Source organism: Chlorocebus sabaeus, chromosome 23, assembly GCF_047675955.1.
Source record: "Chlorocebus sabaeus isolate Y175 chromosome 23, mChlSab1.0.hap1, whole genome shotgun sequence".
Lineage (NCBI taxonomy): Eukaryota > Metazoa > Chordata > Mammalia > Primates > Cercopithecidae > Chlorocebus > Chlorocebus sabaeus.
The window spans coordinates 54466470-54486029 of record NC_132926.1 but is presented as its reverse complement, the minus strand read 5'-3'; the positions used below and the strand labels follow the sequence as shown (position 1 = coordinate 54486029).

Sequence of the window (19560 nt, the reverse complement as noted above, 5' to 3'; positions counted from 1 at the left end):
GATCCTCCCACGTCGGCCTCCCAAAGTGCTGGGATTACAGACATGAACCACCGTGCCCAGCCATCTTAAGGTATTTTTATACAGATATTCTAGGAATCACTTGATGTAACAATTTCAAATGTGTCAAGAAACTCAGAAAGTATTAGAAATGGCAGGACTACTCATCACAAGCTGAAAAGCCATTTTCAGCTGAAGCTTAATGGAGCAGTACTTAGCTAAGATCAAGAGATGTGTCCCATGTGGAGGAAAAAAGTGAAAAAAAAAGTATATTCTTCCTTTCTTTTGTGTTCTAGTAGCTTCTGACGTTTCCAGTAAAGATGTGATCTGTGAAACATGTCAGTCAGGAAAAAGAGATCCATTGTTTTTAAAACCCAAATATTTGAAAATACCTCTCACTGTTCCACATGATATTTATTAGGGAAAAACAGCCTTGTTTCTAGGGCACAATGTTTTACATTATAAACAATTTTCATGAAAAATCTTTTTTGCTATTAATGCCAAATATCAGAATGTGCCGTGTTTAGAACCAGGGCTTTGAATTCATTGTATCATAGAAACGTTAAGATTTCTATTTGTGGTATATACTCAGAACATTGTGGGGATACTTAATAAAAAGCTTGATGACCCCATATTTAAACTATTTTCTAGGTAAAAAGTATATTTCATGGTAGTCCTTGTTTAGTACGTAACTTCTATGCAGCTCTTTGACAAATCACTTACTATCAGTAAGTCTTTATTTTAATTTTTCATAAATAGAGTATACTAAATGTGTAACTTACACTTAACAAGCCAGATATGTAATTTCTGGCTTGTGATATGTAATGTCAGTTTTAAGTCCTGACATTAGTACTAAGTAGATATGTTACCTTGGTCAAAACTTTGTTGGCTTCAGTTTTCTCAACCATATAAAAAAGATAATGATCTATAGCTTGCATGGTTTTATGAAACTGGTAATAATTATGTAAATTAGATGTCAGCACCTGGTATATTAAATTTCATTAATTATATATTAAATATATATATTATATTAAATTTATATATATATTTATTTATATATATTTTTATTTTATATATATATAAAATATTAAATTTCATTAATTTGAAATTTAAATTTTCCTCTGGTCTTTGTAGAATCTGGAGGTGAATTGGATATTGTTGTGACCTCAAATAAAGAAGTAAAAGTTGCTGCTGTCCGAGATGCCTTCCAGGAGGTCTTTGGCTTAGCTGTGGTTGTGGGGGAAGCTGGACAGTCCAATATTGCCCCACAACCAGTGGGCTATGCAGCTGGATTGAAAGTGAGTAATAGAACACCATTTTCAGGACATAGAAACTGGCATTTAATTTTTTCATAATTCTGATAATCTGTTGTCTTTATGGAGCTAATAGGCTTTTCCATACTGAAATAGCGATGAACTTTTGTTTTAGTGGACAGCCGTATTGTATTATGAAGATATAGTGGAGTTTTAATTTAAAGAAATCTAAGATAGGTTTTGATTATTGTGGGAGCGAAAGAAACATTGAGAGAGCACAAAAAGAGAGTAGTTAGTCCTAAACGAGATCTTCTTAATCCAGCATTAGCATTCAGATCAATTACTGAGATGATAATATCCCTTGAATCCCATAAACTTTTTGTTATCCCTATTGATAATGCTTAAAAATGTGTAAGTTCTAAGAATTCCATCCTCTCTTTCATACTTTATTTTCCTCTCTTTATATTATTACCAGCATACAGTCATACAAGAACAAATGAACAGTTCATTGGCATACAAACATCTTTCCCACCTTGAAAAAAAAAGAAAAAACCAAAGGAAACCCCAACAAATTCTTTGACCTCCCTTCCTCTATAGCTTAATGACCTATTTTGCTTCCTTTTGCAGCTAAACTCCAAAGAGTTGCCAGCACTTTTCTTGTATCCTTTTCACATTCAGTTAAGTCTGCCTCAGTTAGGCTTTCACGTCCAGCACTCCACTGATAGTGCTCTCAAGCTCATGCTAATGTTCTCCATCTTATGTGACTTATCAGAGGCTTTTGAGACAGTTGATCATGCACTTCTCTTTAATGCTTTTTTCACTTGACTTCCAGGATACCACACTTTAGTTTTTCCCTCCTTCATTGATTGCTCGCTCCTTCTGTACTTCCTTTGCTGATTCCTCCTCTTTCCAGTCTTCTGACGGTCACCTTCTCCTTACCTTTGCTGATTCCTCCTCTTTCCAGTCTTCTGACGGTCACCTTCTCCTTATCAGTTAACTCTCAGACTATCCCATGGCTTTAAATACCATCTCTGTGCTGACAGTACCAAATTTAAATCTCCACCTGAGACCTTTCTGTAGATTCTTGATTTATATATAAGTTGCCTTTTTGACAACTTTACTTGAATATCTCAAACTTAATATGTCTAGAACTTAACTTCTTTCCTCCACATTTGCTCCTTCTAGCCTTCTCCAACTTAATTGATGGCAGTTCTGTCCTTCCGTTTTCTCAGGCAAGAAACCTTGGAGTCAGCCCTGACTTCTCTCATTACCCACTTCTCATCCAGCAAGAAATCTTATTTGTAAGACAGACAGTTCTTGTTTTTCAACATAATTATGTTCTATAAGGTTGCTACACACTGAATTCATGAATACTGAGCCATTGCTGCCAGGTGAGATATGATGGTTAGGTCCCTGTGGGCCTCTGGTCACATTTTTGCCAACCTGTCAATATGTAACTTTGTTTTATGCTTCTTTCTGTTTAAATACATTTTTATACACATACATGCACATATTTTTGATTCATTAATATTGAACTCTCACAATCAGCAGTACTATAACTCATGCTTGAATGCAGCTTATTTAACACACTCGTTTTCTCAGTAAGGCATATCATAATCTTCTGCTTAGGAACACTACAGCGCTCCAGCACTACACTTGGGGGCCATTTGAAAACAGCAGCTAACATCAACAAACACAAAGATGCAAAAAAGAGGTGCTAAATAGACCCCAAAAAGGATACCTGTTTACATTATGTCAGCAGAAAGAAGAAGACAGGGCACTACCTTGTTCAACCTCAGCTAGGAGTGTATGCATCAGGCAACTCAAATTTCTCATAGCTCTGTGCATGTCCGATTTTGAGGTTGTAAATAAATTTCAGTGTGTAGTCAACTTCACAATTATGTAGAATCCACAAAAATAATAGGATCAACTGTATTTATGTTTAAGGATAAATGCATTTTCATGTATGACATTCTGTTACTTAAAGGAGCTTATAATAGCCTACATTTATTGAGAACATCCCATGAGCCAGGCACATAGACCCTTTACCTGCATTCATTTAATGCCTGTAAAGCATTGGAATGAGGTAATTGACATAGCATATTTCACTGGGGAAAAAGTCTGTTGCATTAATTATAATTAGTCACTAAACACAAACCCACACTGACACTAGATTAATTTTTAATTCTACTAGGTAGTGCTACATAAGTTTGAGGTGCTCTTTGAGTTGTATTTAGTACTTCATTTAAATAGAATATGAAGTCCCTTTCTTTTACACATATGCTTACTCACTGCAAAACCACTTTTCTGTATTAGGGGCTATTAGGCAGTAGTTATACTCTATCTAAATGTAATGCATTGTATATAATATGAATTAAATTACATGTTTTCTGCCTTTTCACCTTTCACAGTGGTCTGTCCTTACACACACAGCAGAGCTGCCAAAAGCACATGCACTTTGAAATGCTTCTTTTCTGTAGTAAGTTTCTCTTGAATTCGAGCCCTAGTGTACATTGCCAATAAGATTTTCTTTGGTCATAGGTGTTTAGACTTAATAAAATTTAGCAAAACTAACTGATGGTTGTAGGGTTTGAATTTAATCTAGAAATGAAAAAAAAAGTACAATAAATGGGTAAAATAAGTATGTATACATAATAATTGTACATTAAACCAGTTATATATATATACAGACATATATATACACAGACATATATATGATAAACCATAAGCATTTATATGGGCGAGTTTTAGTTGAAAGACTAGAACATGTCACATACTTAGATTGAGAATGTATTTCAAGATTGCCCAGGAGGTTTTGCAAGTTGGAAAGAGTTTATAGGTCTAAGAAGGAAGACTTTTCAAGATTTAGTTGCAGAGCGTAAACTGAAAAAAATCCTAAATAGAAATAGGTTATTAGACAAAATGGTGAGTTCATTTCGCTGAAATTAGAGACTGAAATGAGGGTTTTCTCTAAATTGTGAAGCATTATATAAATGTGATATGGAAGTTGGTAACCTTATTTGATGGAAATTATTGTAGTTGCATTTATCTTGTTATAATAACATTTGACAGATTATTTTACTGCTGATTTTTATCCTTCAAATTTACACATATGAATTTTTCCCACAATTTTCAGTACAAGCTCAAAACTAAAATTCACTGAAACTAATATATAAGAAAGTGATTTGTAAATTTGTTGGGTTTTTTTTTTTTTTTTCTCCAGAAACAGTAGAGGGAGCTAATGAGAAGAAAAATAATGTAGAATCTTAGAGTATAAAATTTTAACCTGTTTTCTCCCCAATCAGATTTTATTTGAAGTAAATGGGTTTTCTGAACAAAACTTAAGTTGCCTTTTAGAAATAGGAAATTATTTAAGGAAGTAAATCAGTTCAGCTAAAATTAAAGTTAGGAAGCTTCTAGAACTTTTATGCTGAATATTAACTTTATTGAAAAGCCAGTTGTAGTTATGACTACTGTTTTATATAGTTTTATATTCAACAAATATAGTATCTATAAACATTTATGAAAATATGTAAAATTTTAACTATTCACTGAACCAAGTTGCTTAGTATAAGCTCTTACAGTATTGTTCTTCAGTTCTGAAATGATTATTTTAATATGGTCTCTAAACTACCTGATTGTTGATCTCTTATATTGCTAAAAAATAAAATTTCATTCTCAAAACATTGGTAGGGACTAATATTACAATGTCTGTATTTGGAACTCCAAAAGAGGCCACATTTAATTAATGTAGTGGTCAGAGGAAAAAGAAAGGCCAGATATAACCCCGTTTTCATTTTCTTACAGATTTTATTAAAAAAACAAAAAACAAAAAACAAAAAACTTGTCTACCTAGCTTATTATCCTGTTTCTTGCAGGAACTAATTAATTTTAATTGTTTTGTGAATCCTGTGAAATATAAAGCTCTGTGCTGTAGGATAGTGAAAAATGAACAAATTGAGTCTCTGTTCCCTGGAAGCATAAAATCTAGGAATATTTTGTTGTAGTGCATAGCTGAGATATCACTTTCAAAGGGTTTGGGGATGAATCTCTTTACATCTTACTAATCCCTTAATAGTTTTTACTGAATTAACGTTTACTTAAGCTTTTTAAAAATCAAACTTTAGCCATAACTGCCTCATGGGAGGAGTGAATTAAGCAAATTTGTAACATCCAGTATAAATAATTAAGTTCATCTTACCTGTTACATTGCTTTCAAAATCAACAGCTGCCTCTTTAAGTGTTATTAGATTTGGTGATGTCATGTTTACACTATTTGTATTCTTAACATTGACCACATAGGCCTTCAGAAGCCTTTATTTTTTTCTTTGTTCAATTTTTTATGTGGTAAGTTCTTACTGAGAACACCTATTAAGTTAGGCACTTTGCTGGAAACTAGAGGTAGAAGAGTGAGCAAAAATATACAGTCTTGGTTTTATTGTACTTTAAATCCTATCATCTTTATCTTTACAAGCTAATATCCTAAATTGTCTTCTCATTCAGTTGTCACTTTCTCTTCTTTATTTCAGTTGTCTCTGAAATAAATTGAGTTTTCTCGAGATGTGTCCTAGCCTTCTTAATTTTCATTTGCATGAGAATTGACCATTTAATCTGATATTGTCTGTTTAACTCTGCTGTCCTTATAAGAATTATCAATGGCTACTTTTGTTCAGACTTTTTATCTTGTGTTTTGAATACATGTTCATCACATTGTTCGTGGTTAGCTTTTATGAAATGGTTCAGATAAAAGCATAAAACAGAAACCTTTTCCCTGAGTAATCCAGCTTTTAGTTTTCTATTACATTAATCAGTTCATGATTTTGAGTTATCTGTAGTGTTCTCAGCCATTCAGTTTTGCTTCTTTAATGGTAATTATTTTGTTGAATAAGCTGTGGTGTAATGTATACAATGTATACATTTGCAGCTTTTTATTTTAAGTAACTGGTCATTTTGGTGCATGTGTATTTAAAAGGAATCAGAAGAAAGAGAAAAACGTATTTATTATTGATATGATTGTCTACCTGAAAAATTCAAGAGCGAGTTAACTGCAAAACTGCTGGAGCTGATAAAAACTTTGTATGTAATAAGATGGCCTCTTGCCAGATCAACATTAAAAAATACAGTTTTCTTAAATTATTTAATAGTAACAATGAATAAGAAAATGTAATATAAAAATAATCCACTTCACAATAGCAACCAACGTCATAATGCATATGGAATAATTTGGAAGGTATACCCCAGACTGTTGATACTGAGGAAATATAATTGTACTTTGTCGTTTTTTACTCTATATTTTTGTATTGTTTGAATGTTTACAGTGAGTATATATGTGTTTGCCTATAAATGTATGCATGTATTGTGTAATCATAAATTAGTATATTTAATATTTAGTAATTTGAAATGGTTTCTAACCTCTGCCATTGTTGTTTAGGGTGCCCAGGAACGGATAGATAGCTTGCGTCGAACTGGGGTGATCCATGAAAAACAGACAGCTGTGTCAGTAGAAAACTTCATTGCAGAATTGCTGCCTGACAAGTAAGAAGGTTATTATGTTTCTCTTGGAAGCAAAATATAATTGGGTCTGGGAGTTGACACTGAATACTTAGCAAAAAGTGTCTCCTGTTTTATGACCAGAGAGAAAAGTACATTTTGATGCTGGCTTATATCACTTAACTAGCTGTGTGTCTTGCATGACTTAGCTGGCATTTCTATCCTTGTGTCTCTTTTTTAATTCTAAAATGGAGATGGTCATGCCTGCTTTCGGATATCATGCTAATAGTTACGTATTAAAATGGCACTAAGTATAACATGATAGAGTTTGTGTGGATATAACTGACCATGAGTAGCAAACACAATTATTCACATAGTTATTCAAAGTCATGGAATGTATGGGCAAGAAGGCCTGATGGCATTCACTAGGTTTGAGTTTCTAGTGAGCACTGTCTCTCCTGTACTCATAATAGTTTAGAAAAACCTCCAGACAGCATAATTCATCATTGTTTTTGAGGGCTATGTATTTTTAATAGGTGGCTTTTTATGGGAAAAATTTTTAATTTGCTTAATTGATTTATGTTAAAATAACTTCCCTTTGTTGAAATCTACCTTCTTTGGTAATTGCATTGTGGTTTTGTTGTTTTTATTTTGTATTTGTTTGTTCAGTGTTGAATAACAATGGGCATAGCATTTTGTGGCTTGTAATATGCAAAATATATCCTCCAACTTTGAGGCATATTACAGGCCAGTGGGAGAGAAGATATATGTAGTACACAGATGAGCAGTTTTAAGTAGTTATATGAAGAGAAACATAATTTTTTGCTGACAGGAAATATATAAAATTTCAGTGGAGGTAACTGTGGAGATAGTGTCAGGTGAAATTCATGAATAATTAGGGCTTGAACTGGATTTTGAAGAAGAAGTGAAACTTGGCCAAACGGAGCTCTGAATTCTAGGTTGATAAGTTTCAACTTTCTATGTAAGCACTGAGAAACCATCCAGTGATTATTGTGTCACTTTTTCTGTTAACCTGTTATTCATTTAATAATTAACATTAGAAATTACAATATGCCTTTTTGATGTATTATAATAAAAATTTTAACTTGTGATAATACTAGTACTACTATTAATACTATTCACTCCCTTTTCACCTTTTGCGGTATCATTGTTAAGTATTTTAATTCTGCATATATTTTAAGCTCTTAAAACATAACTGGTAGTGTTCTTTGCAGTCAGTATTTGTTTGTTTATTCTCTGAATTCTTTCCTGTGTTTCTGTTTTTCTGTCTGGGGTCATTTTTCTTCTAAAGAAAGCCTAAAGTACTTAAACCTTTGATAATACATTACAGTTCAGAGCTGCTCACTACCAGTTCTCTCAGCTTTTGTTTACCTGAAAGTGCTTTAATTCACCTTTATTTTTGCTGGATGTAGAAGTCTAGGTCGGCAGTTTATTTTCTTTCAGCACTTTAAAAATGTCATGATATTGTTTTCTGGCTTCCGTCATTTCTGTTAAAAAGTCTTCTCTCCATCTTCTTGTGTATTATCTCTGTGAAGATAATATGTTGTTTTCTCTGGCTGCTTTTAGGGTTTTCTCTGTTGTTTTATTTTTTGCAGTTTTAGCGTGGTATGATTATATGTATTAGCTTGCTTACTTGCTCTCCTAATTATTTTTTGTGGATTCACTGAGCTGCTTGATTCTGTGGATTAGTATCTTCAGTTTTGGAAATTCTTTACAATTATGTCTTCAAAACTTGCTTCTGGCCCATTCCTCCCTCTTCTCTTTGTAGGACCTTAATTACATGCCCATTCACCTTTGGCAGTGTCTCACATTGTCAGATTTTTTTCCCCACTCTCTTTTTTCTCTCTGTTATTGAGTTTTGACATTTTCTATTCACCTGTCTTCAGGTTCACTAATCCTGCCTTCTGCTGTTTCCAGCGTGTTGTTAAACTCTTACATAGATTTCTTACCTTTTAAAACGTAGATTCAATTTATCTCTTGAATGCCTATATCTTTTAATCTAGTTGGACTATCTTTACCTCTCTTTTCTTGAATATGTGAACCATAGTTACTTTTAAATCCTTATTTACTAATTCCAATATCAGAGTCACTTGTGGGTCTGTTTTAGTCTCCTTTTTCCTTTTGGTTTGAATATATGGTGCTGTCTCGCTGAATGCATAGTAATCTTTGAAAACCATTGTTTAGAAAACAAAACAAAACTCTAGAGTCTTTAGGTGATCTTGAGAAGTTTCATCCTTTCTTCTATAATAATAAACACAATTGTAGGGGTGTGAGGAAGGGAGGGTAATGTAGTGTACTTCAGTCACAGTCTGAGCTGAGTCAAGGCTAGGTCATTGTTCTTAGATATATTCACTGGCATCATAGAAAAAAACTCTCCTCGTACCTTCAGTAACACTTTTTAGGATGTCCACACCTGAAAGCTTGGTTAGTATGTTATTCATCATAGACATTACGGTCTGCAAATTATGCAAAATAAAACAAAATAAAATTTAACTAAGCTTGACTTTATGGAGGCTTCACAAATACATTATCTTCATTGAGAAAGTTGTTGTTGTAAAATACAAAATATCTATTTGTCTACCAAATAAAATAAATGTCATTATTTAGTGTTTTTTATTTTAAACAGTTTTAGGATACGAACACTATAGACACTATAAAGTGCCATTTTAGTATTCAGTAAAGTTACTTATGTTACTCTATAGTTTACTTGGTTGTTTTTTTGAATGTGTAAATGCAAGTCTACTAATCCATTTTATATTTCATTGCATTTTATTAGATTTACATTAAAAAATAGACATGAAACATTTTCCTGCTTCATATCCTTTTATTGTTTAAATTCATGTTTTGAGGGTATCTGGTGGTTTCATGATTTGGGTTAGCTAAAATTTGGGTGGTACTACAATTGTTTTCACTTAAGTCATTTTAAAAATTTATCATTTTGTATAATATGTAAGTCTTTTTAAGTGAAGAGAAGTGTCCTGAATTTCATGAGGCTGTTTTCAAAGACTGACTCATTGTGAACAATTCAGAAATTGTGATTAGAAGGGTTTATTAGTAATGAAGAGAGTATTTGTTAGTATTTCCTCTGAGTGAACTTATTTTTTAATTTGTTATTAACTTAGTTGGGTATATATCATGACAGAGTTGGTATTATAAAATTTCCCATATTTTAGCAAGTGACAATTGAAAAATATTACTCATCATAAGCAGTTTGCATATACAATGTATGTAAATTTACCTGTTGCATATTTGAGTACCCTTACTTTGATTATTCTCCCTTCCCATGGAAAGGAAGCTTTCCATGATAAGTGTTTTTAAATTATTTTTTCTTTGTGGTTATTGTCTATTTTTTCCTCTTAGAATTAATACAGAGTAATTTTTTCTGTTGTTTTTATGAGTTGTCCTTTTGCAAGTTGATAAGAAAAAGATTTCCTTTTTGAAATCTGTTCTATCTGAATAATAGTACTTGTTTTCTCTTTTTGTCTATTCACGATAAGTTTTATTTGGCATGTAAACCATCTGAACTCGTATTTCTGTTGCAGATGGTTTGACATTGGTTGTTTGGTGGTTGAAGATCCTGTCCATGGCATTCATCTAGAAACATTTACACAAGCCACACCAGTGCCTTTGGAATTTGTACAGCAGGTTGGTTTTCTCCTTTGCTTTTTCATGATGCTCCAGAGAAACTTGCAATATTGTTTTCGAAATAAAAATTCGTGTTCATTTTTTTGTTAGAAATATGTTCTTGATTTTGTTTCAGTCATTTTTCTTTAGTATTTTTCTTTGCTTTTTAATTTCCTGGTTCTTCCATGTTGTTTTGGTACCTTCCTCCTTTTGTTTTCCAGGTGTCTTTGAAAGGCAATACCTTACATGGTTAATCATTATTTCTCTCATTTTTTTCTTTGTTTTTACTCTACGTTCAGGAAAAGATTTACCTTTTCTAGTTGTTTTATGTCCACCTTTCGTTTGCTTTCCCTTTTATCTCACATTTCATTTCCACTGTTATCTCCATTTCCTTTCCCTTGATTTGATTGTCCTCCTGTTCATCTTTAGTGTCTTTAGTGAGGTCAACATTAGAAACCTTATAGGCACGTGTCTTTAGGTTTTTGGCTGAAAAATGGACCTAATAGTGTACCTATCCACACGGTTTCCAGGAGAATGTAAGTATAAATGATAATCCTTATTCCTCTTTTTTTTTTGGTATGTTTAATCCTTTCGTGAACAAAATGGAATATAAATATATACTTGCGTTGGTATCTCTGTGATCTTAAGTGGTATTCTATTAACTTTTTTCTGTCATTAATTTCATAAAATTTTTGTTACAGTTGTACTTTGTACATTGTTAAATATCATTTCAAAACTGCCTTTCAAACTTATTTGGGACATGAAAGCATTTGAGAATCTAAGAAAACTATTGGGCTGTCTCCCAAGAAAAATGCATGTATGTGTACTTTCATGGAAATTTGGCATATGTGTTCATATAATCCCTAAAAGTAACCTCTGGTCTACTTAGACATTTACAGTTTAGAAAGGGGGCTAAGAATTGATGCTTAGAATTTGAAATTTTACTGAAACTTTTATTCCATATTTTCATTGCAGAAGTTCAAGAAAACCTTTTTATAGATATTAACATTAAACTCATTTCACTATGAAGGTGATTAAAGAACTGTAAGTGAATACTATCTATGTATACTGTTATGCCAGTAAATTAGAAAAATTAGGTGAAAGAGTGGATTTTCTAGGAAAATAGAAATTTTGCCGTAGTTAAGAGTATTAGGTTGAACCAGATGACATTGTTGCCTTTGAGGGTCAGAAATAGTTAATATTATTGTCAGTTTCATATGATTCCACTTAATTGAAGCATTAAAATGGAAGAACTTTATGTAACTTAAAAAAAAAAAATCACTGAGTACCAATGGTGTTATAAGTGAGTTCTATAAAATGTTCAGAGATGATTCTCTTGCTGTATGAGGTATCAAAAATAGAGTTAGAGAGTTTTCCAGTTAATTCTGTGAGACTAGCCTCTTTTAACTTCAAATGAAATTATAGTCCAAAGAACTAAATGTCAAAGCCATTGGTAAAATTAATAAATAAAATTCAGAAATGTATAAGAACATTGTATCCTGACCATGAAAGATTTGTCCCAAGAACAACAGAATGGTTCAACAATAGTAAATTTATGTAATTCAATACGTGAACATCTGCATTGAAAGGAGAAAAAAGATTTTGATAAAGTTGAAGGTATTTACTAGAAATAATCATACTAATAGCTCTTAGCTAACTAGTATTAGACAGGTATGTGTGTACTGCAAAATCAAAGCAAACTTCAGATCTAATAAATAAAACATTGGAAACGTTATAATTATGAGGATGCTCCCATCACTGCCACTGTTAACATTGCTGTAGACCTGGGGTCAGCAAACAGCGGCTCACAGCCAAATCTGGCCTGCCATCTGTTTTTGTAAGTAAATTTATTGGAACACGCCCATGCCAGTTTGCTTACTTATTGTTTGTAGCTGCTTTTGTACTATAGCAGCAGAACTGAGTAGTTACAACAGAGAACGTCTGGCCCACAAAGCCTAAAATATTTACCATCTGGCTCTTTTCAGAAAAAGTTTGCTGACTCCTATGTTAGATGTCTGACCATTGCAAAGGACAATTTTTATCTTGTTTTTAGGAATATATACTGGAAAGAAGTAGACATGAAAGAATGAAGTGGACTTGTGTGTACCAGTACCAAAAGATAGCTATTACATATTGCTGAGTAAAAGTCAAAAACAGCACATCTAGTATGATCCCATTTACTAGCAGGGGGGTGTATGTGTGTGCTTTAAAATTTTAGTAAGAATAGGGAAAAAGGCCTCAAAAGATACACAGCAAACTGTTAATAGTGGTTAATTCTGAATAATGGTATTTAGGGTGTTATTTGCTTTTTACTTTGCTTTTTATTCTGTTTGTTTTATTTTGTGTCATTTGGTTTTAAAATTTAGAAGATACAAAACTGTGTGCATTGAAATGTCTTTTTATCCTCAGCTATTGAACTCTCCTCCCTGTTTCTTTTTATTCATTCTGAAATGTTTTACACTTTTTTGTTGGAATTTTTTAATTTAAGGGAATAGAAATCAGCCCTTCAGGTAATTAGAATTATCAGTATATTTTAGTAAAAATCTGGAAATAAATTTCATACAATTTGTACTTGGTTAAACTTAAGTATAAATGATTCCCCACCCCCGTAGAAAACCCCAGCTGTTCTGGATTTTTGCCAATAATATCAAATACTTTGTTTCTAAAAAATGTGGTCCTTGGCCTAACATCACAAGCATCACCTAGGAATTTGTTAAAATGCAAATTCTCGGGTCCTAACACAGGACTAGTGAATCAGGAGCTGCATTTTAACAAGATATTCAGGGGATTCATATGCATGCCATAGTTTGAGAAGCACAGTTTTACTGGTGTCTCTGAGGACCTTAGTAGTATATCTGCTGTTTATCTTCTTTGAAATATAGTGAAATACTGATACTGTGGTATACACGTTGGAAAAGAGTACTTAGAGCAGGGATTCCCAAGTGCTGGACTGTTTGCATAAGATTTACTTGGAAACTATTTTATGTATGTAATACTGTACTGTTTCTCTTGGAACCAGCTGTAAAGTTTCCAATTCCGTTATCTTGGTGTCTCAGTTATCTATCTTAGTGGGATGTGAGAAATTGGATATTGTTTAAAAAAAAAAAAAAAAGAAAAACAAGAAACAAGAGCTCCTCAGGTGATTGTAATACATGGCACATTTGGTAGTCGTATAACTGTATAGATCTGTTCTAGATGTGGCTATACTCCTCTGGACTATACCTAATACCCTAAAACAGAAAAACCACATCATTCTTGGATATAAAGCAATGAGTTTATTCTTCTTTCATTCCTTTGTAGATGAATAAATGATATGACTAGGAGCAAATACAAGTTGAGTCAATTAGGAATGTTGCATCAGTGGTTGATCATGTCCTGGACTGGATATTATTTGATACATATTAATAAGTGAATTACGTTTCCAAAGATAATTTCCATAATTGAGCAACTCTTTTCTGAATGGATTTAAGCCTTAATTTGCAGTTTTCCTCTTTCAGGTTGAAATTTTATTACTATAAAAGATAACTTTAGCACTGATTTTAGTACCAATCTTACTATTAACCTGAAGTGACACTTAATTTAGAATAAGAACTTAGACCTTCCGACTGTTAGCCCCATTAATGGGGATATTTTTTAAAAAGTAGATGTGTGTAATATTATATTGATTGTGGTCTAGCATTGTAACTTGATATAATTGGCAGCCTAATTGTATTTCTCAGAGTTTGTCATAATCTATATTTAAAATAACATGAAATACTTTGAAATGTCACTTATAGCTAGTTCCAATGATATTTTTAAACATATGATAAGTAATATCAATTTCATCTTTCCATAGGCTCAAAGTCTAACTCCCCAGGACTACAATCTGAGGTGGTCAGGCCTTTTGGTGACAGTGGGTGAAGTCCTGGAAAAGAGTTTACTGAATGTCAGCCGGACTGATTGGCACATGGCATTTACTGGGATGTCTCGTCGGCAGATGATCTACAGTGCAGCCAGAGCAATAGCAGGCATGTATAAACAGCGCCTGCCACCCAGGACAGTGTGAGAGGAGACTTACTTAGGAGACTGAGATTTTCCCCCCACTTTTAGCTTGATGTTAAAGAAGCAGTTGTACCTTCCTGAATTGAATAGCCTAAATGAATCCAGTAGTTTTTATCGTTTTCCTGTAGGCTGCGATTTTTCTTTTTCTAGAAAGGCATTGTGTCATTCCAGTAGACAAAAAGAAACAAATCCTTTTTATAGTCATATCATTTCATCTATCGTAGTTCTCAAAAAAGAAAATATACAAATATATTTACAGCACAATTTAACATACCAAATTTATAAGTTGGAAATTCATGTGCAAAGACATTTAACTTAATGCCATGTACTTGATTATTTTGTTCTTTACAGAAGACATTATTAAAGAACATGTTGGTTGAATGTTTATAAAAGCATGATTTCTTTTGGTTTCATCTCTTTTCCTGTCAGTCTTTGATGCCTTTTGTATGTGCACACGATCTCAGGGCTGGTGCTGAGCAGCCTGCTCAACAGTCACTATAAGACAACTACTTGTAGGGAGATGTTCCACATTTCCGTGCATGTTTTCAGTAATATGGGCCAAAATAATGGAATTGATCATTTTCTTTTTTGGCCATCATGTACACATATAATCTGGAAAATCATACCTTTTTCAATTTTAAACATAACTTTTGGCATTCCCAGATTTATACTATGAACATTGGGGTAATACATTTTATTTTTTCATTGTTATATGACAGCTAAAGGGCAAATGATTCAAGTATATTTTAAATCAGAAGTATTCAAGTTATTTTTGTATAATGCTGTTCAGTATTTCCAAGAATAAACTCTGACAACGGCCATTGTTTCTGCTTCCACTCATTAAACACTTTAATAGAGAAATTTTTGAGAGGGGGTTACTGTATTGCTTATGGGATAATATGTCTCTTTAAGGATACTTACTTGGTTTGCCTTAAGCATTACTTTTTTAACTTTGTGCCATTTGGCCTTTACTTTTTATGGATGTTTTCAAAGAAACTTATTTTATATTCAGTCTAGTTTATTTGGTCTATTGTGTTTCTATTTAGTGGAAGCCTTTTCCCCTCAAATAATATATTTTATCATTTTTGGACTTATATAAATCATAATTTTTTTTCTTAATACTGTTGGACTTTGTATATACAAGTTCAAATAACTTTTTCGAAGACAGTTTCTTATATAAATGTAATTTAATTTTTTTACTCTTCTCTACAGTTCTTTAGATGTAAAAGAATTAGCACAGTCTCTGGCAGTTTTATAAAAGCTGTTGAAGCTCTTGTCCTGCACTGTTTTTAGGTATCAGGTTTGCTTTGTATTAATGCCACTTCAAGTCATTATTTGGTTTCTGCTATTTTTTACCTGAGGATAAGAAGAATGAATATTAAATTTGAATATTAAATATATGTTACTTTCTAAGCACTGTGTAATGACTGTTCAGTGAATATCAGACTTCTGTGTCATTAAAAGTCATGGGAGACAGCAGAGAGAGGTTACAGGTTGCCTTGGTGCACTTTTGTCCAGGAGTAACAGGGACAGAATAGTTTCTTTTCCTTCCTTCAAGTACATTTCTCTACCATTTGCTTCTATACTTTATTTTAAAAGCTATCCTTTTCTAGTAGTATTTTATCATGGCAATGGCATGATGACAAAACAGTCTTTCATTACAAACTGAAGGGAAGCATGTCCTTACTTAAAATAGTTCTGCTGCTTTCCCTCCTATCGTAAGGAAATTTTACAGATTCTAAAAATATCTTAGTTTTTCTTTGATTTTTATTTTACCAAGTCACAAATGTCTTTTTGATGTTTTGAGAATTGTTCTCATAGAATCACAAACATTGACATTTCATTAGATGATTATTTTCCTAGAATCCCCAAAGAGCAGTGGCAGAGTTATTCCATGGCTTGGTTGAAGCTGGATAATTTTCCTGCCCATGGTGGCTTGATAGGCCTTCTGCTCGGAACAGTGTGAGTAGGTGAGGAAGATGAGAGACGGGCAGATGGAAGAGAGAAATACATGAACTGATCTGACCTCTCTGGTTCTGTTTGTGGCCCAGAGTTTTTGAAAAGCAGCAGAGCATGACTGACTTCACATGCTCAGCTTTCTCAGCCTTTTGTTTATTTTGTTGTCCTTAGATTTCCCTGTTGTAAAAGGGGCAAGAAAAGTAACTCATTATCTCTAACACACCATGGCAGCTTAGCCAGATAGTCTTGGTGGTGGTGTTTAGGCATAAGATATGCTGATCATCAATCTGAGGCCAGTTTCCTTCACTCATCATCCAGCCCAAGTGTTCTGTTCTCTTCCTGTCCGTTTCCTTGTAACTCCTGCTCTAGCCTTGGCGGAGCGGGAGTGCTATTTGCTTTTGTTCTCCCTCTGTCTTAGGAAAAGCCATCTTTAATATAGTTCTTCACCACTGTTGGGGTTGTTTTGTGATTTTTTTTTTCTTCCGAAGAGCTCTTGTATTTTATATTTTGTATATAAAATTTTGTATTTTAATCCAAATTATTGCATTTTATAAGCTTGTACACATATATTTAATTAGTGTGAAAGGAAACAGAATGCAGGAAAAGTAATATCAACCTTAGTTGACAAGGTGCTCAGATTATTCAATTCGGGATCTTCCTTTTGTTAGGTTTTTGAGACAACCCTAGACCTAAACTGTGTCACAGACTGCTGAATGTTTAGGCAGTGCTAGTAGTTTCCTTGTCCGATTCTGTTGTTATTACTTTCCTGTTCTTTGTTCCTCTTTTTTCTGAAGATTAATGAAGTTGAAAATTGAGATGGATAAATACAGACAAAAAGATAGTGTGATAGTATAAGTAAAAATGCAGATGAAAGTGTGTTGTATACATCCATTCAAAATTATACAAGTTAGTAATTACTCAGGGTTAACTAAATTACTTTAATATGCTGTTGAATCTACTCTTCCTTGGCTAGAAAAAATTATAAATAGGACTTTGTAATTTGTGAAGCCAAATTGATAATATTCTATGTTCTAAAAGTTGTTGAGCTATACATAAATTATTAAGAAATACGGATTTTTATTCCTTGGATATGGTGTTCATTTTATGATATTACACAGGATGATGTATTGGGTGAAATCAGTTTTGTAAGTATGTAAATATGTCATAAATAAATAATGCTTTGACTTATTTCCCAAGTTGTATAGTGATTTTTTTAAATGCTAGTTTATATTGAAAGGACACGTATTTGTTTTTTATCTAAATTTGTTACTGGCTGCCAAGAATTCTTATACAACAGCAACTTAACCACCATATTTCTAGTGGAACTGTAACATTCACATGTACCAGAGTTGTTAACTTCAGAGTCCAAGAACTCAAAATATTTAGAGGAGAGGACACATTGGAGATAAAGGTAATAGGCAAGAAGTTAAGGCCTATGGTCATGAGGACACTTCTTATTGGGTTTTCGAGTAGTTTTATTTCTTAGAGTAGTTTCAGTGCACAGCAGAATTAATTAAAAGGAGGGAAAGTACAGAGATTTCCCGTATATCCCTTTCCTCTGCATATGCATAGCTTCTTCCCCCATTATCAACACACCCCACCAGAGTGATCCGTAATCAATGAACAATAAACAATCGATGAACCTGCATTGACCTGTCATCTCCTATAATCCATTGTTTACCTTAGGCTTCACTCTTAGTGTTGTACATTCTTGGGGGTTTAGTCAAGTGTATAATGACATGTATCCATCATTATAATATTGTAGGAGATTTTCACTGTCCTAAAATGTTTTTCTGTCCCCCAACTCCTGGCAACCACTAATCTTTTAACTGTCTCTATAGTGTTGCCTTTTCCAGAATGTTATATAGTCGAATAATACAGTATGTAACCTTTTCATTTTTTTTTTGTTTGTTTGTTTTTTTTTTTGAGACGGAGTCTCGCTCTGTCGCCCAGGCTGGAGTGCAGTGGCCAGATCTCAGCTCACTGCAAGCTCCGCCTCCCGGGTTCACGCCATTCTCCTACCTCAGCCTCCCGAGTAGCTGGGACTACAGGCGCCCGCCACTGCGCCTGGCTAATTTTTTTCTATTTTTTAGTAGAGACGGGGTTTCACCGTGTTCGCCAGGATGGTCTCGATCTCCTGACCTTGTGATCCGCCCGCCTCGGCCTCCCAAAGTGCTGGGATTACAGGCGTGAGCCACTGTGCCCGGCCAGTATGTAACCTTTTCAGATTGGCTTCTTACATTTAGTAATACATATTTAAGATTCTTCCACGTCTTGTCATGGCTTGGTAATTTATTTCTTTTTAGTGCTGGATAATATTCTATCGTCTAGATGTTCCACAGATTACTTACCTGTTTGCTTACTGAAGGACATCTTGGTTGTGTCAAGTTTCGACATTTTGAGTAAATCTGTGTGCAGGTTTTTGTATGGACTATTTTTAGCTCATTTGGTTAGTAAATGCCAAGGAGTGCCATTGCTGGATGTATGATAAGAGAATGCTTAGTTTTGTAAGAAGCCACCAAACTGTCTTGTATAGTGGCTGTATTGTCCCCCCCACCCCCGTTTATTTTGTACTATATTTGGTATTTTGAGTTTATGATCTCAGGACAAGAGATTTTTGTCTTGATTTGGCCAAATTTGGGGCAGGGGAGCAGGAGATACCAGAAAACAACAGAATATTGATTGGGGGAAGGGGCTCCTGGGTGGGGTTTCTTGGTTGGTTGTCGGAAGACAATAATATTGTTTTAAATAGACCAGAAGAATACCAGTTCAGGACCTGGGAAAGACCCTGTTTCTTTATATTTAATTTCAGAATTAACTGGAGGAAAAAAAAAATACGTTGGCACTAGAAACAAAATTGGCAAAACGATATCAAGGACGTTTAAAAATTTACAGAGGAAAGAAATCTTATACTAAAGTGAGCTTATTTTAAGAAAAATGTCACATTTTCTTAAGAATAGTGGTAACACTCGTTTTTAATAATTTTTTTTTAAATTTTCTTTAAAAAAAGCTGTAAGGAGTGAGGAACAAACACGTAAGTTTCTATTAGGCACTGGAGTAGAAACTTAAACCAACATTATGTTATTGAGCCCGTACATATTTTTACTCCTGTTTTTATAGATAAGGTAAGTGAAACTTAGATTAAACTAGTTGCCCAATATCACAAAACAGATGA

The 19560-nt window shown here is 33.5% G+C and overlaps 1 protein-coding gene across 1 annotated transcript in view; it reads left to right on the top strand.

Moving 5' to 3' along the window:
* PRRC1 (proline rich coiled-coil 1) overlaps positions 1 to 17573 on the top strand; it is a 32341-nt gene extending 14768 nt beyond the window's left edge. The window contains exons 6-9 of the mRNA XM_008014300.3: positions 1132 to 1295; positions 6682 to 6785; positions 10304 to 10406; positions 14221 to 17573. Of these exons, the coding sequence (XP_008012491.1) occupies positions 1132 to 1295; positions 6682 to 6785; positions 10304 to 10406; positions 14221 to 14430 (581 nt within the window). The 3' untranslated portion in view covers positions 14431 to 17573. The remainder of the gene's footprint in view (positions 1 to 1131; positions 1296 to 6681; positions 6786 to 10303; positions 10407 to 14220) is intronic.
* Positions 17574 to 19560: the final 1987 nt, after the last annotated feature.